This window comes from Acanthaster planci, linkage group LG17, assembly GCF_054643075.1.
Source record: "Acanthaster planci isolate LZ-2023a linkage group LG17, COTS_SCS, whole genome shotgun sequence".
NCBI classification, from domain to species: domain Eukaryota; kingdom Metazoa; phylum Echinodermata; class Asteroidea; order Valvatida; family Acanthasteridae; genus Acanthaster; species Acanthaster planci.
The window spans coordinates 3,939,002-3,964,848 of record NC_141793.1 but is presented as its reverse complement, the minus strand read 5'-3'; the positions used below and the strand labels follow the sequence as shown (position 1 = coordinate 3,964,848).

At 42.7% G+C, this 25,847-nt stretch overlaps 1 protein-coding gene and 1 non-coding gene across 5 annotated transcripts in view; one reads left to right on the top strand and one right to left on the bottom strand.

Moving 5' to 3' along the window:
• The window catches only part of tmem198 (transmembrane protein 198), a 48,321-nt gene extending 23,923 nt beyond the window's left edge, over positions 1–24,398 (bottom strand). Inside the window, exons 1-2 of one of the 4 annotated variants that reach the window (XM_022235142.2) lie at positions 24,273–24,398; positions 155–500 (exon numbers count right to left, since the gene is read on the bottom strand). In XM_022235142.2, coding sequence (XP_022090834.1) covers positions 155–368 — 214 coding nt within the window. In that variant the 5' untranslated portion in view covers positions 369–500; positions 24,273–24,398. The other 3 variants (XM_022235145.2, XM_022235144.2, XM_022235143.2) reach the window with 3 other exon arrangements.
• Positions 24,399–25,422: 1,024 nt separating this feature from the next.
• On the top strand, positions 25,423–25,495 carry Trnak-cuu (transfer RNA lysine (anticodon CUU)). Its single transcript has one exon. It is a non-coding gene; the product is annotated as a tRNA-Lys (tRNA).
• The last annotated feature ends 352 nt before the right edge of the window (positions 25,496–25,847 follow it).

Here is a 25,847-nt window from a genome sequence, read left to right as displayed (position 1 = left end):
AGGAGTGTTAGGGTTGAGACTCGTAATGGTCACGCACACTGTCAGCCAAATGGGGTGGGGGAATGACTGACTCTCTGCACACGAACCAATTCCACAGGCTACGTCCACAGACATGCTCAAATATGTTTGCAAGGGTCATTATGAAGACACTTACCAAAGAACGTGAAGATGATGCCGAAGACAAAGCACATGCCGCACACCACGGCAATGGGCACCTCGTACTCATAGCGGATCCCGTCGCAGGGCAGCATGGGCACCTCGGTGGTGGGCGTCAGGGTCAAGGGCGGGGCCAACGTGGTGTCATTGTTCAATGCCGTCTGCAGCAGCAAGCTGAGGGAGGAAGGTGACAGGTAGGGGCTCTGGGCCATGCTTGGTTTGCTGAGGTCCACCGACGAGTTGTGAAATGTGTGTGTATGGGCACGTTTATCCAGATGGTGAGGAATCGCTGAGGGTCTGCCGGTGGGCGGTAGTCCCTACGTCATGGTGTCGATCGTTAGTGTCTGCGACGCAACACCAGAAAAGGAAATCTTGTGAGTCAGGACATTCTCAGACTTAGTCACTTTTCAAATCTTCCAGGTAAGGGTCGAAACCACAGACATAGAACATTTGTTACTACATGTACATGTACCGGTAAGTTAGGTCAGTTAGGTCAGGGACCGTACGTGTATAGGTATACATGTACATGTACCGGTCAGTTAGGTCAGTTAGGTCAGGGACCGTACGTGTATAGGTATACATGTACATGTATCGTGCAGCTTTGGGGATTTCATGGGCTTAACAAGGACAACTTGTCCCTCACTGCAGTCAGACAAGACCACATTCTCAGGTGCATTGCACGTCTGCATGAGATGCAGTGCCCATCTGTGCACATGAACATCAGTTGACCCAATCATGTCCATTGGATAAGAAGCTCACTGACCAGGGATGATGCACTGGGCACAAGCTATGGTACCATGTACATGTATGTACATGTACATGTATGTGTGTTTAATTGCTACAGGCAAACATGTACTGTACGTACTGCACTGTACATGTATCAGTATGTCTGTATGTACACAGAAGACAGCTTACTACACTGTACTCCTGCAAAAGTCCTCAATCCTCCAATATGAATCTGACTTTCCATCAATCCTGCAGGGTTAGAATTTACCTGCAGACACCCCCCCCTGCATTTACGGTACTGGGCACCTTCCGAAATGGCAATTTACATGTACTAGTGCAATGTGCATACATGTACATGTACATATGTGTGATACTCTCCCCAATATTGTCAAATTGTCCCAAACCACCAGATGGATTTTTGAAGGGCTCATAGGTTCATGGATCGACACTGGTTCATGCATCTGACGTATTGTACATGTACATGTCTGTTTATACCGGTATGCACCAGCGCATTCCCATGTACACACACGTTATGCTACTAGAAGAAAGAATGTGGTAATTACATATCTCTGTGGCAATTCTGATGGCAGGTGTGGCATACCAGGTGGGCACAGGACATGAACTGTTATAGGATGTTGTTGAGTGCGTCCAATTTGTTGTCAAAACAACAGGCATCACACTAATGGATGGTCAAGCAAATGGGCTTGCAGAACTGCCCGATCAATATCAGTAGGGCTGGCATATTAGGTTATTGAACAAACAGACTGTTTACATAGATGTAATGCACTGATTCCACTTCAGTAGGACAAGACAGCTCAGCCTATTTAATTTTCTAGCAGACGTTCAACACGCTCCAAGCATACACGTAAATACATGCGCGGCAACGAAACTGTCATTTCATGGCATTTACCAGTGCACAGTGACATTTAAAATACAGTTGACGCTGACTACATGTTACATTACAAGTCCAGTAGTGTATGTGTACACCTACCGCATACTTGTACCGTACATGTACATGGAAATGCCAAGCTCAAAATGCCACTCAACAAAATGTCAACAGCTGTGGAGATCTACTCCCAGTCGTCTGTTATGCTTACAGATCAAAAAAGAAAATAAACAAGTTTTCCAGTGAGACAAGTACCATGTACTATGATCCAACACAAATGCAGGCAACATGTTAGCAGTTCTACGGCAAAAGGCGACTCTTTCGTAAAAACCCAACTACAAGCTAGGTTGCATCACTGTTCTCTACATGTACCCGGTAATGACAAGCATTGCCCAAACTTAATCCAAAGTCAGACCGTCACACCCATCAAACACTAGGTATATCACAACGCTACCTGTATGTACCGGCACACGCTGTAGCTCTAGTTGGAAGTTTGACATCTGGTGCGAGCAGGGCCAGGCTGCAAAATGCGCAACTCCTAGGGGGAGGGGGGGTTTGACTGAGAAAATTATGTCATGTGTACTTGAATCCGCTTCCTCGTCTGTCAGCGCGGGGACTGGTCTGGATCTGATTAGCTCTTTCCCTTCCCTACTATCTCCCCCTCGCCCCCACCGTCACCAGATATCATCTGGGTCTCCTGGCTGGATGCTGCCCCCATGATCAGGTGGTGGGGCTGACTCTCTGGGGAGCTGGTTTCCCCTAGCTTCTCCTGGGAGATCAAAGCGCGAGATACAGGCACGGGTATGCAGACCAGTAAGCGGGCCGGACCAGTGCATGCTCAAATGGCACCTATGAACTACATGTAGGAGTTTACCACCCACATGTACAAGCAAGGCTAGGTCAATACAAATAATTCACCATTCGAATATCTGACCTTCAATTCGACTGACTATCCGAATATTCGGTTGTACCAACCGGCAGAATGTTGAACAAACCATATACAAAATCAGTTGCAGTAACATACGCAATTGTAGTACATTAAAATCACAAATGTAGCTTCTCACTTCCAGCCACGATTTAGCAAGATTTAACAGACAAACAACATTCCTTGCCCTGTTAAAACTTCTACTCCTTTTAAATTTAATAATGAATAATTTACTTTTTGAATCGTAAGACGCAGCACTTGTATCATTCTGTCACTTTTCATTGGAATCTGCTTGAAACAAGCCTCCGGAGTGTAATTTTTCTTATTTTACATGTAAACAGAAGAAAGGTCTCCCTTCCTTTCCCAGGAATTTTACATTTGAATATTCAAATTCAGAATATATTATTCAAATATTTGATAACCAATTGAATATTTGGATATTCGGATAGGCCTTTTTGGATATTCAGAACAGCCATACAAGTTTGTACACTGTAAATTATACATGTACACCGCATGCATAGTACCAGCACATGCACATGTATTGGACAGCATGTGTATGCTGGCTGCAGGCAATGCATGGCTCTAATGCACATACCGTGCCGGTACCATTCACTGTGCAGTGAACTTTCTTGTCCCTGACACACACTGTACATTTATGAATGGCACTGTAATGTACATGTGCACATCTCTGTCTGAGCTCCTGTGGCACATGAATACTAGTCCGAGCTAAACCAGTTGAATTGACAGCAAAAAAAAAACCAAAAACAAATTTGAAAAACCACATGTACTATGTACATGTACCTGTAAGATAGGTATAGTGGTGCCTTTGGTGGTCGACCAGCATGCCCCCCTCATATCCCCCCTTCACATTCCCCCTCCCCCTTTCTAAAACAGGTCCTAGGCAATCAATTGAACCATGAGCACCCAATGTGTATGCAAATGAAACTACATGTGCATACATGTACCGGTACTGTTTGCCAAATTACTCAAATACAAACATGCTGTAGTTGACTTCACACCAGTGCATGCATGTAGAGCAGCTCTCCATTCCAGACACTGGTCGGCCCTGAGGGAGTGCTGGATCACAAAACTCCCTCTTCTGTTCATGCACAAAGCCTACACAGGTCCACACACATACATTTTTTTCCCAGAGCAAGGAGCCTTCAGTGTTGTACAGTGTAATGTTTACACACAGGTACCAGGCTTTATAAAATACACTCAAGAGCTTTTAGGAAGTGTTTGGCAACAAAGTACAATGGTGCCTTTCAAGTACAACCCCAACTTAAGGGGGTGACAAGTTCGACAAGTTGTCACTTTTTTTCATCCTGAACTGCATCCCAACACTTTGGTTTGGCTATGTGTACATGCATGAACAAAGTCTGACCATGAAGCTATTAAACACTCCATGGTGGGACAGAACAAATGAGCCTTTAAAGTGACAAATGCCTTGAGTAAGCACACTTCTCACCCCCGCTGGCGCCTGGGGATGATTACATACTGTACACTCCAACAAGAACTTGTGTACCGAGGGGTTCATGTATTTGAATGTTGATACATGTGATGCATTCTCCACAGAGAAAGTGCAATGCATTTAACTGGACAGAAACATGTCGGTGTTCTACTGAAAGAGCATGTAGTTGATGCAAAATCAGACATTAAATTGTCCCGCACTGTCCAACGGACGGTGGCATACACCGTGCTTGCACCAGGTATTAGACTGGATATTTGACCCACAATTCCATCGCCAATACCAGGGTGAGGTAAAATATATCATCTGGGAATACCCAGGAGTAAAGCAAGTTCCACAATTCATTGCCTGTAACTCCAACGCTTCCTGCTGACAAACTTTTCCCTGTAGATCACTACTTGGACCGTACGAGTGTGAAAATACATGTAAGCCGTGGGGGAGAGGAACTGTCTAACATCAAACTTATTGCACCTGCAAGCTGCATGCACTGCAGCCTAGTTTTGGAACGGTGGGTCGAGGCAAATCCTGGCGGACGGTTGAGCCTGAGGAACACGAGCATGAACTACATGTACAGGGTAATACACATGTGGGACGTGAAAAGACAGCATTTGGTAACATGGTAAAATCTACTGCCCTCGCCTTTCATGAACTAAGGGGGGGTGTATGGGACATGTACATGTACTGGTACAGTACATGTACATTCACTAAACCTGAAGACAGCAACCAGAAGATTTACTACATGTATGAAAATATGCTCACCTGTTGAGTAATTGTTAGTCATACACAGTCCACTTAACTCCACGAAATTTCAACAGTCCAGAAACTCTAGCATCAGCAATCCCTTGGAATTCCGCTGAACTGTGCAGCTCCACAGCCAAGCAACCCAATACACACTACCCCCCCCCCCACTCATAAAACAGAATGTCACTCAACCATTCCAGGATCAGCTCAGGAGATCTGCCTTTCTGCAGGGGGTACAGATGTGGTGCATCAAGTGATATTAATCTCTGGTCTTGTTTGTTCTGTGTAAGGCAGAACTAGTCGCACCCCAGATCAGAATGAAGGGGGGGAAAAAAGTTGTCAGGAAATGCTAACCATTCTAGCCGAGACCCTGGTCCAGCAGGGCAGTGTGATGAGTCATACTTTGTGGTGGACTGGGGACTTGGAAAAACCTCAAGTACAGGTACAAAACTGAGGGGAAATGCCTGGCTAGCTGGAAAACATGTCTCTGCAGTGAACAAAGGCTTACAGGTGGATTTTCTAGTGACTTGTTATCTTCACTTTGTTGGGCTGCTGGACTCCAGGGAGGTCCATTTATACCTGCTGACAAGTTGTTTGCATCTGTGGTTTTCTTGCCCCATAAAACTGATTTGCATACATAAAGATTAAAAGCCACAGTGTAAAATGGGTCGACCAGACTAGGCTACTTTTGGGATAAACCACACTTTGGATTTTGCGGCCAATTTTTGGCAAAAACTTGCCAACACTTCCACTTTACCATGCCGGATTGTCTTCACTTCAAGCTCCAGGGTCCAATTTCACAGAACTGCTGAACAGTTAGTGGAAAAGTTGTGCTTACTGTAGCACAAAATTTGGCTCACCGTAAGCACTATTTCACAGTGGTGCTCAGTTGAAACTCTCAGAATGTGCGATTTGTAAAAGGCACACACAGGCGACATTACCCAAGCTCATCTGGCCTACAAGGGAATGTACATGAGTACATGTTATCTCGAGACAATCTTAGATTTTGGTGCCAAGCACAGCACTGTAATTCCTCGCCGCTGCCCCTCACAGGTACAACAAATGTAAACTGCCACTTGAATTTCCTGGCCGGAGAAACATGATAAGTGCCCTCATCTTCAAGACCCAACTGGGACGCAAACTCACAATTTGCATTTCCAAACAAATCCCAATTCGTCGCACCGGACCGTTTGGCTATAGCACCCCTCTGTACGTGCAAATTCCTAACTTGAAGTGACAAGCGCTTGAATCAGAGCTGACATTGACTGACAAATTTCTGAAATATAACAGTCGCGGTTCTCAGACTTGACAGGGAGCTGGTCTAAATCCGGACGTCGGTTCAACCACACTTGTTAAATCAAATTTCTGTCAGAGGAAAGAAAATGCAATTACTTGACGTGTTTCTTGAGAAATTGCACGGCTGACCGGTCGGTCGGTGAAGTCTGGGTGGAACCTACGCCAGTGAGCGTCCAAGTTAATTCATCTTTCCCCTTGAGGATAAACATGGTCATTGCATCAGGCCAATCTAAATTGGGCAGAAATTTCCCTCGGGACCTCTCCACACGCCACAGAAACTTTCACTGAGGAAAATTTCCTTCCTACATGTAAATAAATTCCGAGCTGGGTGGAGTACAGCCAAAGGCCTGGTCTGAATACAGATACATGTATGGTACATACCAGTAGTTGTGAACATGCGTGTACCATTACATCAAATTGGACAAATCTACATGAACATGTACATTGTACATGTAGTACTAATAAATTAACATGTAAACGAAATAAATGTACTTATGTGCATAACAAACCTCAATGCGGAATTCTATACTTTTACAACTGCACGTACCGGTATGCACCGATGTATGCGTTTGTTGTAATTTAAGTTATTTTTTTCTGCTCTTTTTTTGTTTGACATATTTCCGTACTGCTAATATACTGGTGCATTATGCTTTCAGAAAGACGACATTAAGGTTGGGCACAATAAATGCTGAATATCTGAGCAATTTTGGAGAACCGGGTCTACATTTGATGATTAAAAAGCCTCTTTCCCCACGAAAAGTTTTCATGTCCCTTTCTTGATGGCACTGCGCATGTACGTACATGTACCTAACAGTAGGCCTACATGTACAGTGTACGTGCAAATGAAGATAAAATCTGCTCTGTGATTTGATTACAAATGCATTCACTTCTGCCGAGTTTCACTGTATGACTGCATCCAATAACTCTGTACTTGCTGGCATATTTATGATGCTTATGACCACCGAGTATGCACTATTTGTCCGCTGTGAACCCTCATCGACCCCTTCAAACAGACCAAGCCCCCTACCGCCTCTAAATCAGCACATAATTACGGGCGGGCACTATTTTTAGGCCTGGATTCCTAGATTTCTTGCACCCTGCAGTAGTTGAAAGTGTGTCACGGCTTCTGGTACATGGTACGCGACCGTGATCAGAGATAGGATATTTGTGTACAGTACTTTTTATCAACAAGGATGTTAGCATCTGCCCGGTAGCAGCAAATTTAATTGGCAGAGATTGAAAGCGATTACAAATTAATTGGCAGAAGAAACATGTAAAGTTGTCGGGTGACTATACTTACATGCGCATGTATTACACTGTACACGTGCTGATGACAGTGTGCAGGCTTAATACAGGCACTTGCAATTCTTTAATTTAGTCGCAAATGAATCAGCCAACAGTGTATCTTAAACGTGTTTATCACCATTTCATTTTTAGATGAACGGTTTCACTAAGAGAGCTTACCAATATTACATTAATGCTTGGGCTGTGCCAAATCTGAATGTTCAATTGATTATTGAACATTTGCATCTCCAAATTTGAATATTCGAATGTAAAATTCATGAAAGAGAGAATTTTCTTTCGTTTTAAATGAGAAAAGTTCCATTATGTAGGCTTGTTTCAAGCATATTCCAATGAAAAGTGACAGAAATCTTATGGTTCAAGAAAAAACTTAAAAGGCATACAAATTTTCAACAGGGCAAAAAGTCTTGTTCATCTCTTAAATCTTGCTAAATCCTGGCTGGAGATACTCCTAGATGCGCGAAGCTACTGATCTACTATGTATACTACATACTGATTATAATGTACAATTGTGTAAGTTATTGCAAAAGATTTTATGGTTTATTCATCAACAATCTGCCAGGCGGGCGCTTCCAAATATTCGATCAAATTGAAGGTAAATATTTGAATAGTGAATTATTCAAAATGTATATTGACTCAGCCCTAATCAATGCAGCTTGAAACTTTGGTAATGCTGCCTAAACCTGTGCTGAACTTATTCTTTGATAACAAAAGTCACTGCCATGGGGCAGAATGAGTACCAGTGGGGAAGTGTAACATGTGTCATGCTGTGATGGTGGGGCCAATACATTTTCAGTTTGGGGGCAGAAACCAGCTATGGTATATGTAGAACAGCTTGTTTGAATTCTTTGAATAGTTGGGAGCAAAGCAGTGTATTCTGTGAGCCTTGCTTGGCTCAATAATGTTACAATGTACATGTATGTATCGGTACACCATCCAACATACTTTAACTTTACAAATTGTTTGAAGTACATGGACACTGCACACGTTAACAATGCCCATTATTTTAAAATACTGGTACTCTGCCGATACAGAGGAGGCCCTACACACTGGGTTTTCAAGCAAATGAAGACAAAGGCCTCTACCTGTAACTTCACTGCACACTTTCCTGTTCCTCATCAAAGTCTGCCACGAGAAAGTGCCAGAAAACTGAGACGAAAGAATGATTGACCGGTCCAATGACCACCACAGCGTGGCTGACAGGCTTTCCTATTTTCTTGCTCCCTTGTTTGTGACAACCCTTCCCCCAACACCCTGACAAGTGACATCTCAGCTCCTCCCTCCCCCAATTTTCAACAAACATCCCCTACCAGCCCCTTGCCTCATTAGCTCCTATCCCAATAACAAAACCAGTGACCTCAGAGGTATCAAAACTTGTTCTGCATGCCAGGCCAAGGTACCCCTAATAAAAAAATATATTCCTGTCCGGACCCATGGGGACCCGTCTGGAATTTTCTGCAAATTCTTTGCCAATGAGGTGATTGTCTTGGACTTATATGGATTTTATTGATGAGGTTTTTCCTTACAGCGTACCTGTTTCCATTTGCTGTTCAAATTTGTCAACATCCATTAACGTTGTTAACAGAGTGAACCGCATATCAAACAACCAATTTATTTCTTTTCATATAGGCCCCTACTACATAAAATACCAAGTTGAATCTTGAAAAAAAATTTGATTGCCTGCCAAATGTGACAAGAAAAAGCATTTATGAACAGTTGAAAGCTTTCAACTGTTTCCCTTGTTCCTAAAAAATACATCACCACTTTAATAAATACAGACAGGTACATGTACACACTGTAAAAATGTACATGTATGTAATTGCATTTCTGTAACATACTGGTATACATGTGTACTGCACAGTACATGTACACAGTAAAAACACTATGTACTTGAATTCCATGCATTTCCCAAGGTCTCATGAGCCACAATTCCAACCATTCCAAGATGATGATGATCGACACTTTGTAGCAATAACTGTGCATGCAGGGAATTATCCATCACTTCCAGAAACCTGACCCTGAAATTTAGCCTATGGTTTTTGGACATTCTTGCGAGTGACTTTTCAAATCTGAACTGTCGATAATGCAGATTAAAAAGAAAAATATTAAAAACATAAAAAAAAATTTGGTGTACACGTCACTTACACACATCTACTGTACACACCCACTGTATGTTTGTGAAGTTCCCAAACTGATTTAAGTACATGTATTGCGATGTTCTCATACAATGTACCTGTATATACTATGTACATGTACAATGTAGTATACATGTACATGTATACACATGGCACAAAAAACTGTACGTGGTACGGTGTACATTAAACTTCACAATGTCACATGTGCTACCATAATCCACTCCTAAGTCCTCTCCACTGTGCAGACGCTACATGTATATGTATGGCCAGTTTTAATTCAAAAGTATGCACCTGTTTGCACAAAATGGTGACAAAACATCTGCTGGAGACAATGGTGACAAAAAACCTACATGTATGAATGCTCCGAGCAAAACAAAAAAATACGCATCAATCGAAGAAAACATGACATGCATTGGTGGAATTTTAATCCTTTGGGTTTATAACTGGGTTACATTCCGTTTCCTCCTCCACAGTGGCACATCCCAATGATAACAATTTGTCTTTTATGAAAACCTCGTACACAGTGTGAATCTCCAGCAGCAAAACTTTCACATCAATAGACTCAAGACTTTCAAACAGTCTGGAAATATTCACGTTCACAACAAAACCTTTGTGAGAAGTTTAAACAAATTCTGCCGAAAAGTGCCATCTGGTTAACTTTGGGGGGGAGGGGAAATAACCTTGAACCCAGACATACTTTCAAACTAGTATTTCCCTATGGGATATTTTGTACCATCAATGAAAAGTTCACAGCAGCACTGACAATTGAATGGGGATTGCCTTTTGACAAACTCCAGCACTTGCCGGAAAACAGATTTTATTTCTCTCGTTTTGCGTGTGGAACAGGAAATATTTTGGAATTAACTCCGTATGACGAGATCCTGTACACCGACTTCAAAGCTTGTGACTGAGTAAAAATGACGTGGAGTGGCTGCATGCGTGCTTGTCCAATGCAATGCAACGGTAGAAAATAATCCTTTTTAATGGGATGTCACGATCCAACAGATCTTGTGTGACTTGACAAATAAATGCATTTGAAGCAAGATATGAGACAGAGAGAAACCCCCCCCCACGCCCCGCCTTTGTGTTGGTCATTGTTTGATTGGAATCTCAGGAATTCTTTACAGACTTCTAGGGGGGGATGTGTTAGGTAACAATTGTCTAGAGTGTGTATAGGGATTGGACAGGTGAGGGGGGGTACCCCTCCGTCCCATATCTTGCCTGGTACAAATAAATGTACGGCAAGATCTCTGGACTGTATCGCACCATACGTATGTAAGTTTACATTGAGCGTCTGCTACTAGCAGTACATGTACATGTCAGTCAAGCACAATGACATGTACATGTACATGTCAGTCAAGCACATGTACATGTATGCATGTCAAAGGCTTCAGCTGGAAACACATGGATGGCATCTGAACTGACATTTTGATTACGCACTTCATTAAATATAGCACTTGCTACCGTTACATACCAGTATACTCGTAGAATATGGACAGGTGCAGTGAATTTTCAGTGAAAACGTACACTGTACGTGTATGTACATGTACAGTGTATTCATGTGCTAGCCTTTATCATTTTAACGGGAAAATATTCTTTTGTGAGGCAAGTTACTGTACATATACAATGGACATGTAGGACCCAGTTTCATGTAGGCCCTGTAGGGGCATTTTTTCTAGGTCCCCGCAACATTTTCAGTCCCAACAAAATTTGGTGTGATGATAACTATTTGTCCCCACAACAACAGAATATCATGTGTCCACAAGTACCGATACATCATGTAGGCCTATGTTATACCAGGCAAGATATGGGACGGAAGGGGGTACCCCCTTACCTGTCTAATCCTACACTCTTAGACTACTGTTACCATCTCAGGCTTCCAGGTACAAGTTTGCCCTTGCAGGTGAGTGTGCGCATGTACATCCGTGACACTGTGTCCACTGCCCGGGAGAACATTGTGCACATTCTGACGAAAATTAGTCTGCAAAATGCCACACAAGTACATGTACTTTTGCGCAGACCTACATGTGACGGTACACTGTCCATGTAGTACACACAGAGCAGTGTGTCCCCTCCACTGGACCTTCTTAAACTATCAGACAGTGCCACATACATGTACATGTACCGTATTATTTTTCCATGGTCTACCAACATACCGGTTTCTTTCCTGTTAGGAGTATAAGTTTACAAAACAAAGGACCAACTATCAATTAACGCACATGCAGTTTTTCCAACCACAGTTAATACACCTTTTTGCATGTTAACCAATTTTGCAGTTCATCAAATGTAATGGCCAGAACTCTCCATCCAACCTACCTATTGTGCAATGAACCTGCCCCAGACAAAAAACTGCAATACCTACCGGCACATCGTACATGTACATATGTACATTTTGTACCTGCAGCCTGGTGTCTCTTGAATGCGCAGAAGTAAAAACAACCTTCGTCCCAGTGCATGCAGTCATCAATATTTACACGACTGAGAAGCATCACTCCCTGTGCCAAGGCAATTTCCCTATGTCTCCGGGGCCCGTGATTAATGAAATTAAATCCGCCATCTCAGACTGCGGAATCCTCTCAACAATTTATTAATTTACTCTCCCTGCAAACTTGTTAACTCATCCATAATGTGAGAGCGCATGGCTGTGGCAGTGAAAAATGAGTTCACGTAACCACCAGGAAAGTGTTGGGGTACATTAATTACACCCTGTGCTTAGGGAAGATGCTGGTGCATCAACATACACAACTTTGGTGTATCGTGATGTTTAACAACAGTCAACAACATACACGTAACTGGATAAATTGTTATTATTGAAGCAGGGTTCCCAGAGTTCTCGGTGACACTTTGTAAAACTACTGCTAAACGTGCACATGTTGGGCTGGATAGCTCAGCTGGTACTGTACAATATTCTGGAGGTCCCCGGTTCGAAGCCTGCTTTAGGCCACCTGTGGTGAACCTCAATGCAATGCGCTACTCAAATGTACAGTACTTGATGACAACTTAAAGGTTCTGGCCAGTTACTGTACCAGGGTATGTTATGCTGTATCCGGTGGGGCTGCTTACAGTGTCACATGTACATGTACATGTACATGTATAAGGCACTGTAAACGCACCGTACATGTACATGTATGTACATGTGTGTAGGCCTACCAGTAGGTACAATTCAAAGTACATGTAATTGCTTGGCTAATTACTGTGTGCACTAATTAGCATACGAAATGTATTAAATCCGTCAAAATCAAATATGAAGAACCCTCGATCAAGCCCGCCCTCCCTCCTCCATCGGAGCTCGAATCCCCTCCCCCCAAAATAGCACACATCGATGTTGATAAAGGTGTCGAGAACATGTACACGTATCTGTTTGCCACAGAGCCTGGTGGCAAGATTGATTATCCACGAAGACTGCATCAGTCATGTGGAAGCCCCATTACCAGACACAGATGGCCCAGACAGGTTTGCCACCCAGATTTTGTTCCTTCAAAATCTATACTCACTACAGAGGCCTTGAGGGTGTTGGACTGAGAACTCCCCAAAGGATTGTGTGATAATGTAATTGGACTACTTAAGAGGCAGGTGCTGAGCAACAAATCATGAGATTGGTTAGCGTACGAAGGATTAAACAAAATTAATAACACAAACACCAAAAAACCCACCATTGCAAGAGATCACTGAATCAGGCAGAATGAATCAAGAATTTGTTAAACACTAGCAGATGCACTCTACCAGACACTGAACAAAAAAAATACAAAGTAGACCTACATGCATGTAAGTGGCATCTGAAGGTTTTTCTAAACTGGCAAAATACTGCCACCATTTCTACAGCATTCCCAAGTGTACAGTGACATGAACACAGATTACCTTATGTCAGCGGGGAACAGTACAAACATCTATCCCTGAGATACCAGTACACAATACACTGTATTAAGTAACAGAGGCCTTCCTCCTACAAGAATGCAACATGCTGAACACAGTGGGACACCATTACTGAGGTTCAATGCAATGTCTCATTCAATATTTGAAGAACTTCAGAGATCTCTGAGCAGCCAGTCTGGTCAGCCAAATCCCATTTCACCCACCATTCATTCTCAGGCCAATACTATAGCAGCCAGAGCCATCCATCCAGTGCTAAGGCAGCCCCAACTAAATCCCACAGCAGCCAGGAAATCATCCCTTATTAATCAGCTTATGACCAAGAGAGAGCTGGGCCAGACAGATTAGCCTTTTCCCATGGGAATACAGGAGGGCCAATTACAAGGTGCTAATCTGGAATCTTTGGGATGATGAGATTATTGAAAGCTGGAGGAAAAGAAGGCTTCCTTCTGACTTGTGGTGTAGGGCTCTGTGAAAATCTAAATTTTACAAGAAAATGTTCAGTAGCCATTCCCTTCTATTTCTTTCTCTGCATCAAAACAAAAGATGATGGAAGTACTACCAACCGTAAAGAACCATCCCTGGTACCGGAACATGTAGTGTATAATATGATGTACAGTATTCAATTCTAAGATTTTTACCACAAGTGCAAGTTGAAGGTTTATAAAAATCCACTATGTTACAAAAATGACACAACTTAATGTTTCGGTTTTAAAAAATAGTTTCTTAACAAAGTATTCAAAAAACCAAAGCAATTCGCCGGCTCGTTTTTAGATGATTCAGTAAAAAGCATGGTCAGCAACCTTTCATAATTGTCGCACTGTTCTCAGTAAGGTACCACTGACATTAACATGTACATGTATATGTAATGCAGTCCAGCTGGTGGCTCATTTTCAAGAATCTAATCTTTTCAGTTTTACATTTCAAGTACTGGTAACACACCGGAGAAAGTAAGAACGTTAATTGTATACTATACAAGTAAATGCACATGTACGTGTACAAGTACACTGTACATGTTACATGGAGGGCAGCCAACTGGTCGATTGTCTAATCAACACACATCTTCACAAGCAATACCTACATGTTCACTCCCACAGTTACCCACAGGGAGATTGTTGAGGAACAAACCACATACAAAATCAGTTGCAATGATGGACACAATTGTACATTATAATCACTACAATAGCTTCTCCCATCTACGAGTATCTCCGGCCACAATTTAACAAGATTTAAGAGACGAACATAGTTCTTTTCCTGTTGAAAGTGTACATTCCTTTTAATTTTTTAAATGAATAATGCACATTTTGAATCGCCGTAAGGTTTCTGTGACTTTTCATGTGAATCTACTTGAACCAAGTATCCATAGTGCACTTTTTCTCATGTAAAACAAAAGAAAATGCTCCCTCCCTTTTCATGAAGTTTGCATTCGAATATTCAAATTCGAAAAATAATATTCGAATATCCAATAATCGATTGAATATTCAGTTACGGTATTTGGATATTCGGCACAGCCTTACCCACAGTCAACCCCCTGCAGATTTCCTGGACATATTTACATGTACCGTAGGTGCACACACTGATGGTTCATCAAACAAAGGCCTGGTGAACTTCAGTTCCAAGAACTGGCTCCCCTCCACTGGCTTCCACAAAACCACAGGCAAGTAAAGTGGGTGCCAGTGACAATTTCACATTCACAAAGCGGCTAAGCAGACTGAGTGAGCTCAGCAGGCAATCAATCGGAAACATAATGGGAACCTACGGTACATGTACACGTATGTGCACCTTTGTAAGGACAGAGCATACTGTCTAAAACTTTTGAGTACCCTCCCAGTTCCTTTTCAGGGTTACTCACAAAAGAGATATTTTTGCATGGTGTTACCACCAACCTTTTCCTTCACGTGCCACCTTCACCATGAAAAGCTTCAAAGCTCATCTACATAAATTTACAGAGCTCACATTAGCCTACGGTATATATACATTACAACACCAGTACACATACCACACCTCACAGGAAGTTGCTCAATTCATTTTGAGTTCTATGAAGCACCTGCTCAATTCACTTTGAGTTCTATGAAGCACACACACACACACAGCACACCCCAGAAAATCTTGCTCATTGTAGGCTGGCCTGGTCTGTGCCTCAGCGCCCTGTCTACAAGTACAAAAACTGTACTTGTGGGTAATTCAGTGTTCCTGATTTTTGTGAATGCTGAAAAAGTTATCAGAACAAGGCATTGAGGGTCAGTCACTCATGACAAAGTCAAAGTGAACCACAACAAAAGGACCTGTAGTGGGGACCAAGCACCCTGGGGGGGGGGAAGGTTAGGAAACTGCTGGGCAGAAAAGGTGTCAAACTGTGACCAGGGTTGCAGACAGTTCTGAAGGCTGACACAATGCAAGTACATGTAGGGTAGTGGCAACAACCCCAAGCCATACCAAACTAAAAATGACGTATACATGTACGAGTACCTACCTGTGTTCCATTTCCTGTGACAAAGCATTTTGTGCAGTGGTTAAAAACTGTGGTACATTTGGCAAGGGGGGAGGGGGGAAGGGCACTCGGGAGCCCTTATTTTCTGGAGAGGGGTACATGTACTCGATGGGTTAAGACCTTCCGGTCCGCTGACTATCCCAAGATTTTTTTCCATCTCTAATTTTTTGAGGGGGGAAGGTGAAGGAGCTGGGGGGGAGGTAAGGCATGCCCCCTTAGTTACACCACTGGTAAAATTCCAATAATAATCTATGAACAAAGCGACAAAGTGCCATACTCTAATCACCATGTTAATAAAAATGAAATAAGAACACTGTATAACGTCCAACAAATACCTCAAGTCAAACATGAGTTCCAGTTTATTTTTTCTCACAGAGCACTGTACAGCGGCACATTTGAGGCTGAATAACCCATCAATTTGCAAAAGGTATCTATTTTGATGTAAGGGTTTTAAATGGTAAGAACGGTTCCCCGGGTACCGTACCCAGCCGTGTGGGAAAAGGGTAAGGGTAACCCATTCCAATTTCCGTCAGAGCCTGCAAAAGCGTAGTCTTTATTCAAGTTGGCCTGTTCTCCCAAAGTAAAGGGGGAAATGCCGGTCCGAGTCACTTTCTACAGCATGATAACTCGCATCAATCTGGGGAATCGACACGCACCACAGAGTTGGATCTGAGTCCATTACAGGGAGGGAGAGATGAAGTCAAAATCCCAAGATTTGCATTTGCACGCAGACACCCACCGGATTGAGCCTGGCATCGTTTCAGCCCAATGTCAACAGCATGACTCACGCTACTTAATGCACATGTACATGTACATGTACATGTACCGGTGTGAAGATGCACTTTTGGGAAGTTTTTTCCCCTAGTGCAAAAGAATCTCCAAGGCTCAACAGCAAGGTACATGTACAGCAGATGGAATGACTGGTGAGAACTGGGGCATAATCACAATGGCTGAGTTCGGGCGGCTTGTTCTCGTATGTTCAGGAACAGCTCAATTTGTTGTTTGTGGGTCGGCCGATTGAACGCTGGGAACGTACCGGTACAACCGGTTATCGCTATTAGTTACTTGTAGCATGCAAGCAACATGAAACATGGGGGAGTCCTTGTACATTCTTTGAGAGTTAATGTTTGAGCCAACTTCTTTTCCATTAAAAAAATTATATCCGTCATGGAAAATTATTGATATTAATTGTGCAAAACTGAAGGAATGTGACAGGACTAAACTTCAGATTTGAATTGATAACTGAGAGGCACTGGTGGAGTTTTCAGTGCGGTATATATTTTGTTTCTTTTACCAAATTTATTGCACCTGTATGGTACCGGCACTTGAGAGCATTTCCTGGGATACTTTTGGTAGTACAATTTTTTTTCTTAACCTAACGGTAACAAGTTGCTCATAAGAGTACACATGCACTTGTCCTATTACAGTGTGGCCTGAAGAGACTATCCCTTCCCCGACCAATCTCACGATCCAAGAAGCAAATCCAGACTACCGGTACCCATTTGGGATGCAGGGAATACAGGTTGCCACTGATACACATGAACATATACTGGTAGGTACCGGTCCACGTGCACACATGTGGTCTGAGTATCATTCACATCGTGCCAGTCAGCATAAAATGTTTTATATAGATATTCCATGTCCAGTATAGTCTTTGCCTAGCATACAGGTCTATAGGCATTTTTTTCCTTTGGCGCTGTGTATGGTCAAGTAAGGGTGCGGAATGAGACGCCCACGGCCATATGAAGTAATCATGTGGCTTTCAGGATTGTGCAGTCTGGAATCTATCCAAGTGCTCGAAAGCAAGGAGCTTTTCGGTTGTTTTTTTTAACAGATGTGTACAATGATCGCTGGTCAGTCATTTATACACAGTGGCCCGGGATCAACCATCGCACGTCACTGGACACCTTGACCAAGGCTGGTCAACAGGTGAAACTGGAAAGTGTGTGGCGCGCCCTGTATAAGATTATAATGAATCACGGGTCACTGTATCGGGAACACAACCGGCAGTGCCTTTAAAGTTTCCTGATAGTGATCGGCAGGCCGTGCCCCCCCCATAAAATTCCAGACCCAAATCAAAAGCTCCAAGCATTAAGATTACAAGGTAAACTGTTAATCGCCTAAAACCCGACTCAGGACAAGTCGTGCGACATGATACGCAGAGGCACACACCTACAGACTGCACAGGCCAGTATGGCTAATCTGAAAGGGAAGGGGAGCAAGTTTTTGTCGGGGGGAGGGGGTGAAGAGGTGGACAAAGACCCATTAACAATAGAAAGGGATAAATTTGGGGGTATTTTCAAGCAAATTGGTGATTTCTGTTCCTTATTTTCATTTCTTTCTTTTTCTTGTCTATTTTCCACTTTTTTCTCAAGGGCAGGGGGGGAGCAGCATTGCAGCATTCCCCCTACCCCTCCCCGGGGGGCCGATCACATACATCTCATGAACAGTGCACTTGAAGTACCGAGTCAATGTATGGTACATGTAGTTGGCGTACATGTACACCCTAACACTGACTGTTCTCGCCTTGTAAATTGCTAAATGATGTGGCATTTCTGAGCCTTTACGAAGACTCTGTCCAAATCCCCCATAAAATCTCTCGGTGCGAATGCTTCGCACTGATCATCCGCAGCCATTCACTGCTCCGCATACTGACATTCCCATCTCCGGCACGTGCTCACACCAGATGAAACAACAATACACAGAGACGGGGGGGGGAAGGACGCTTAAGGACCGACCGAGCTCTAAATTCACACATACCCCGAGGGGCAAACGCATCAAACCGGCGTGAAATAGAGAATGGCTGGAAAGTGCACTCTGATTTTCAAGAAAAGGGAATGCATCCTACGAGTTCAACTTCAACCTCTTTTTCCCTCCCAACCTCTGAATTTGTTTTCCCGCAGATTTCTCTCGAGAGAGAGCTACGGTATTGCAGGCATTCCATGCCGTGACTCACGCTTTGTGCAAACATCCTCAAAAAATTGTTTGGCAATTGGCAACACAGCCCCGGGGTGACCATTTAAGCTCATCACAGAGTGATTTATGGACTTTTAAAGCTCTTCTTGGTGTCTGACTAATCTTCAAATCAGCACTGAGTGTCCCCATAGCACTGCTCCATGCATTATCCTCTTTATTAGATTCGAGGGAAACTTATTCTGTACTTATCAAATTGCCTCGGTTGAAACTTCTGCGTGTTTTAAGGAGGAGGAAAACGCAGTAAAGTAACACTAATTTGGATTATAATTTGAATTTAAAGAAGTGCAACCTTACTGTCCTAAAAGCAACAAAGTCATGATTAAAGTAGAATTGGCAGGGTTCCGGCATTTTGGGAATCGACTCCAACCCCAACTAGGAATCGGGATTCCTCTCGGAATTGACTTCAATTTTTACAAACAAAAATAACACGAGTAAAATGGCATGTACTGTGCATGTATTAGGAGGTCATGTGCATAACTACTCACGACAAATCGTGAAAACATTTTAGCTACTGCACATGTACCGGTATCTCTGTCTAACCTGACTGGTTTCCTCCCTTGAATTTGTTTTTTTTGCAGAAATCGGATGGTCTTCACGCACAATGCAGCCTCTACTCTGGCACTTTGTGGAATTGAATCTTGAGGAGATTGAATCACTGACTCAGGGAATGGACTCCCAAAAAGGTGAAATTGTGATTCCGTTTCCAAGTTTAGCACTGACTCTAGTTCTGGCATTGAATCGTTCCACACAAGCGGAGAGTTGCCCAGAAAGCATGAGCAAACTTCACGGCAGGGCCACACCAGTTAATGAATATGGTTGCGTGCGCACCATTCGCTTCTTTTATGCCATCTCCTTCACCAAAAGGGTTCCCGATTCCTCCCTCCCCCCCAATGTCTTTGGCCTACCAAGGGAGCCCTACGTCAGGGCAGTTGTCATCCTCAGGGTCAGCTCTGACATCACCAGGGGCTATAAGAACCACAATCAGGGGTAAACAGGGGGACCAGAGGTCCGCAAATGAGGATTAATTTGGCTCCAGCTGCCTCAGCAAGGGGTAAAGATCTATCAAGGGTGTGCTGTGTATTTTCATGAAGATGGAGCGCTTCTTTTTTTCTAATTTAATTCACTATCTCTAGACACACAACAGCCCAGTCGGTCACTCATGAGAATTCTTTTCCCCGACTGGACTGATGAAGTACATACATGTACAACCCCTGACTCCACTATCCTTAAACATCTGGCAGCTAGCATAAATGACAGACATCCTGTTTTGAATATACATCTTTAAAAAAAACTGAGGTGTTTACAATAAACTTAGGAACATACAGTATGTATTCATGTACATGTACATGTATGTGAACACTGAATGTACTGATAACAGCCTACACCCCCCCTCATAAAATACAAGACACAAAACACAGATAAGGGGGCTAGTCATATTTCCCCTATGGTCAGACATACGTTTTCAACATTCAACAACATTTCCCACTTGTGAATAGGCAGGCAGGCAGGCAGGCTGTAGACTGAATGGAACAGTAGACCACTTTATGTTCTCACAAAGTTGTTATTTCCTGTTGCAGTCAGAAATGGAACAGAATTTACCTGTCTGGAAATGAAATGGACTTTTCTTATTTTGAAAACAGAAATCAGTCTCTGGTCTCAACCCAGACATAACCTCCACGCTGATACACAACAGAGAACAGGTCATGGAATGCTCCAGAAAAAGGTGTCAGAAGTGTCAAACCATTGGGGAAACACTGCTAAACATGGCGGTAAAACTTGCTGAGCCCCTTTCGTGTGTTTTACTGCCATAAACCCTACTAAACCTTCCAACATCTCTCAAATTCTGCCAGGTTTTAGTGGGATTTTGCAGGATGAGGAAAGGTACCATAAAGCCCAGCCACTGTTTCCGTACTTTCAATGGCTTTAGATGCCCTGTGAAAAGTTCGACCCAACGAAAGTGCCATTGGTTTTCTGCACGGCAGTAAATTGCAGGCGGTTACAAGTGCAAAAGCTACATGCAAGACACCAACTACCGGTATATGAATCTCGTTCAATAATTTGCTCCGCATTTTTTTTGCTAATATTTTTACCACACAATCAGAAAAATCCCTGCAGTAGTTTTACTTTGTGTTAAATATGGAAGGCACAGTAGGTATGAGGTTGAGAGAAAATTGGCTAGGATGACACATTTTCGAGTGAACAAGAACGGCGTGAATACACATTCAGTAGCCCAAAGTCCTGCCAATGAACAACCAAGGTTCAGGCTTGTTCTGGAGTCTACCAGTACATGTGCTGGTAGGATGTATTGAGTACGGCATGTCCTTGCCCTCAGCCTATGAGTAATGTGGGTAAACAGGGCCTCATTTGACACACTGTCTCTAGGGGCATTCTGGTCAAGTCAGAATCCCTGAATTGGTCATCAGATATTCCTGCTGGAAAAGAGACCGGAAAAGAGACCGGTCAACTGGTCATCCCCAAATGGGGAAAATACCAGTGTAGTCAAATCTGGCCTTGCTCCTTGCTGGCAAACAAGCCCAGGGTCAAAATGTGACAGGATTGGGCTAATAACAGACATAAATCACACCACCCAGCCTTCAATTGTCTTCTTGAAGGTGAATGAATGATTTCGTTGGGACTTTCAAACTAACAAGGCTGCCCGCCTTTAGAAATACATGTGCGTGTAGTTAAGAGCCAGGTTTTTTCTTTTAATTTCCAACTGGATTCTCCCCACACCCTTCAGACCAGCCACTCAGTTAAGGAACTGTGTTCTCTTCAATTTGGTATGCCTACCTAAAGACGTTCACTCTTAATTAATACTAATTTCACTCCGGAGGGAGGTCTTACTGGTAAGGTAGATTCATTCACACTCATTCTTCCTCCCTTTACAGACTGAAAAAAATATATATATAATAATAACCTTGTGGTACGTGTAACCAATTGACTCCATGCCCTATGATGTTAGGCAAAACGTCTTTTCATTCAGACACCAGTAAAGTTTGGTCAGGTTCGCGCACACAGGGCAATGTGTGCATAGCCTTGGCCCATCCCTTTCTGCTACAAGTTATTGTGCTCCAAAGTACACACATGAAGCACATACAATCATGTATGGGAAAAGAAGCTGGGGGCATTTACTGCCGGCTTACTGTTCAACAGTTCCTGACTGCAGTACCCCAGATGGGAAAAAAAGGGCAAACGGCCTTGAATTTGATTTGGGTGGATGCCAGATGTTACAGTTATTCCCTCCCCCCTCCATTGTTGAATGCTGTTACTCTGAAAACAGCCCACAAGGAATGTTTCTAAGAGAACAGTACAGTATGGGCAGAACCAGCGTATTTGGATCGATGCCACACCAGGTTTTCCATTGCGGTTTACTTTAATAATGGTATTCGCAATGCAAGCATGCAATTTTGAATATGATCACGCAGTTATGAATCACAATTCTCTACAGGTTTGGGGGGGAGATAAGTGTACTGAACCAAACATGATTTGTTACAGCATTCAGAGCTCCATTACACTGTGTGTGCAGGCCTACATGTTTGAAGTCTGAGGTCCCCAGAAAGAAAGAAAATACAAGGCTTGGAATGAATCCTGCGTTTAAAAGGGCAATACTGACAGCATGCCAGTCGTGACCAAAACATGATAAATGCAAGATCAATCAATTAACAAACTCTGCAGCAGCCAACATTTCTCCCTGAAATCTCCAAATTCTTCAAAAATGACGTCATTTGCCACTGACACCAAAAAAAAGACAAAATTTGAGAATTCCACAGCAAGATAAAGTGGGGTAAAATCTACAAATATCCCCCCCAAAATGGTGAAATCCACATACTGTACATACATATTATTCTCCTGTAGCCAGACAGTACATGTAGTAATTAACACCTTGACATATTTTGCCACTACCAGTATCTATTCATGAATCCCAATAAAATCCAGTTCTGTTCAGTGCCCTAATTAATTCTCTAGGGACGTTAAGTACATGTATTTCATTGCAAAGTGTCTGGGCTCTAGTCCCGAATAGAATTTTTTTTAAACGGGAAAGGGAGGTGTTCTTGGCAGATTTGGGGGAGGGAAAATGGGCCAAGTGATTTCAAGCCAATGTTCATCCCAAATTCTCACATGTACACCTATCTACAATTCCATCTGAAATAGTTTTAAGATGACTTCCCATCAGCGGACAAAAATGTATGCCCATTCCTCAGTTGAGGTGACAAGGCACCGCTAGAACCATTGGGCTCGTTGGTCTGCTTCTCCATGACAAAGAAAGAAGAACCCCATTGCTCAAGGGATAAGGACAGTTTCCACAAGTTTGATAACTAATCACACATATTTACTTGACTTAAATTAAATATGTATATTTGTACAAATGTAAAAAATACAGCTGCTTACATACAATGTTTGTACCGGTAAATGTACAATACATGTAAACGGCACGATATTGTTCAGCCAAATCTTGACCCTTGTGCAAATTTATTGTACTCCCACCTGACTTTATTAATTATCCAATGAATGGATTTCATTCACAGGCAAATCAACTCTTGATGGAGTAATTACAATAAAGCTGCGCAAGATTCAAGAGTGCGCCGAACGATGCCAAAATTACTGGCTGGTGTCTGGCCCAGGTGCAAGCAACGAATGCATCAGATACGGTACCTTGAAAGCATGAGACTGTTTCTATTGGTTTCTACAGTAAGCACTGACCTACCTATGGTACCTGCTTACAGTAAAATTAAATGATCAACGGCACTGCCCTTAATTACGACCGTAACTTCACTGCATGAAACTGGAATGGCCCAATGTCATGGTCAGCTCAGCTGGTTTCGGAATAGAATACCAAACTGCTGAAAGCAACGTCCTAAATAGTAATTTAGGGGTTCGATATTTTGCAAACAAGAAAACAAAACTAATGAACTGGCTATGCAAGCTTTGCTATGACTGAGGTTGTTGAACGTTGTTGTGACAGGACAGTGAACGTCCGAATCATTGTCCCGACTCGGCAAAATGTGACCAACCTCAACATCGCGCAGACACAGTAGTAGGCCTAGCAGTAACTACTAGGTGAACCATGGCACACCGTACCAAGTAGCATGACTATCAAGGGCCTACATGTACTAAGCAGTGGATGAGTGTGCATATCAACCGTCAACTTACTTCATATCCCCGGCCCGAGTTTTATGAAGTTTGCAATCGTTGCACGTTACACTGGCCGACCAGAGCGAGCAAAGTCGGCAAACCCAAGGAAAAACATGGTTTTCTTCCAGGTGGTAGGATGCCCATTTATCTGATACTATTTTTCTTACCTTTACTTGGAAAATATCGAGGTTAAACACTTCGAATCGATCCTGTATGGCCGGGTCGTCAGTCTGACGTCCGACCGTGTACATGTATGTAACTAGCTAGCGAGACACGTTTTAAGTACAACGCGCTCACCATTCACTGGTCGTACGTACAACACACATACGTGTTACGTTCACGTGTACCAGCGACCTCTATAGACGACACATTTTCAATCAGTCTCACTTTACTTTATTTACCACTACAAAGGGTAAATACACATTATTAAGATTGATTATATAATTAGGATGGACGGGGGTCGCTAAAAAGCAAAGCTTGTCTAGAAGTGGCCCCACATTAATTAAGTTAAGGTTACATCAAGAGATTACACATCCCATACAACATAAGACAATATAAATTAATAAAACATGGACTTCCATACAAGTAAACCTGTTATCTTTATCTATAAATAATTATTTAGCAATTAAGTCTTATATTTAAATTTAAATATTAATTTACTGCCAATACTTTTAAACGAGGGATTTTGAAATTGACCAAACACCCACTTTTCGTTAATTTCAAAGAATACTTGATAGAATTATACAAAGAACAGGATATCATATGTGGACATTTTCGTACCAAACTTGTGTGAATACTTCCTGACCGTTCCTCCCTCTATTTCCCCCGTGATCAGATGATAATGGTCAAAAGAAAAGAAATGAGGCTGTTAGTACACCTACAAACTATATTTTAGCAGAATCGTGTTGAGATCTTCACTGTGGTGTTATCAATTTCGTGGACTCAAGGACCAGTGTGAGGTCGCACTTGACCATTCATAAGGAGGACTGGTAAAGCTAGTCTGGCCGACAAGGTTGAATGCACTCCTTTGTCGTTTTATTGACAATATCCCAACCGCGGGAAATTCATTTCGCGGGGTTTTGTGAGATCCTTCATGAACAGTGCAGTGCAGTGCACCTGCCTAGTAGTATTGCCTACCCTGGTGGATTTTTCATTGAAGTTTATGTTTCATAAGTCGGAGTGCTGTATTTTGGTGACCGAATCAGGGTTACATACCAGTTTATTACAAATAAGCCGCATATTAGTGGAAATAAAGGGCAATTTTAAAGATTTTCTTACAACAATATATACTTTGTGATCCGCTCTTTGAGTAGTAAGGCCCGGTTAGCTCAGTCGGTAGAGCATGGGACTCTTAATCCCAGGGTCGTGGGTTCGAGCCCCACATCGGGCGATCAGTTTTTACACCTTTTTACCAAATTATTCTGAGTGATGGTTTTCTTCTTGTAAAACGAGCCTGAAAGTTGACCCCTGAGGGCGCGCATCCCGAACCCTTGGATAGGAAAAATCACGTGCAAATGCAATATATTTTCGTTCAGTTACTTCCAAGTTGGAAAAAAGGCTTTGGAAAATATTTACTAGCTGAAAAATTACCTCACCTAAAAGAGAAATATCCTGCCAAAAATTGACCCATCCCTTTCGAAAATCTAAAATACATGAAGAACAGTCCAATGCGGCGGTCTCGTACGCCAGATGAACATTTGATTTGAAATTTTATGGTAGTCTGTCGGTAAAAACCGAAATAA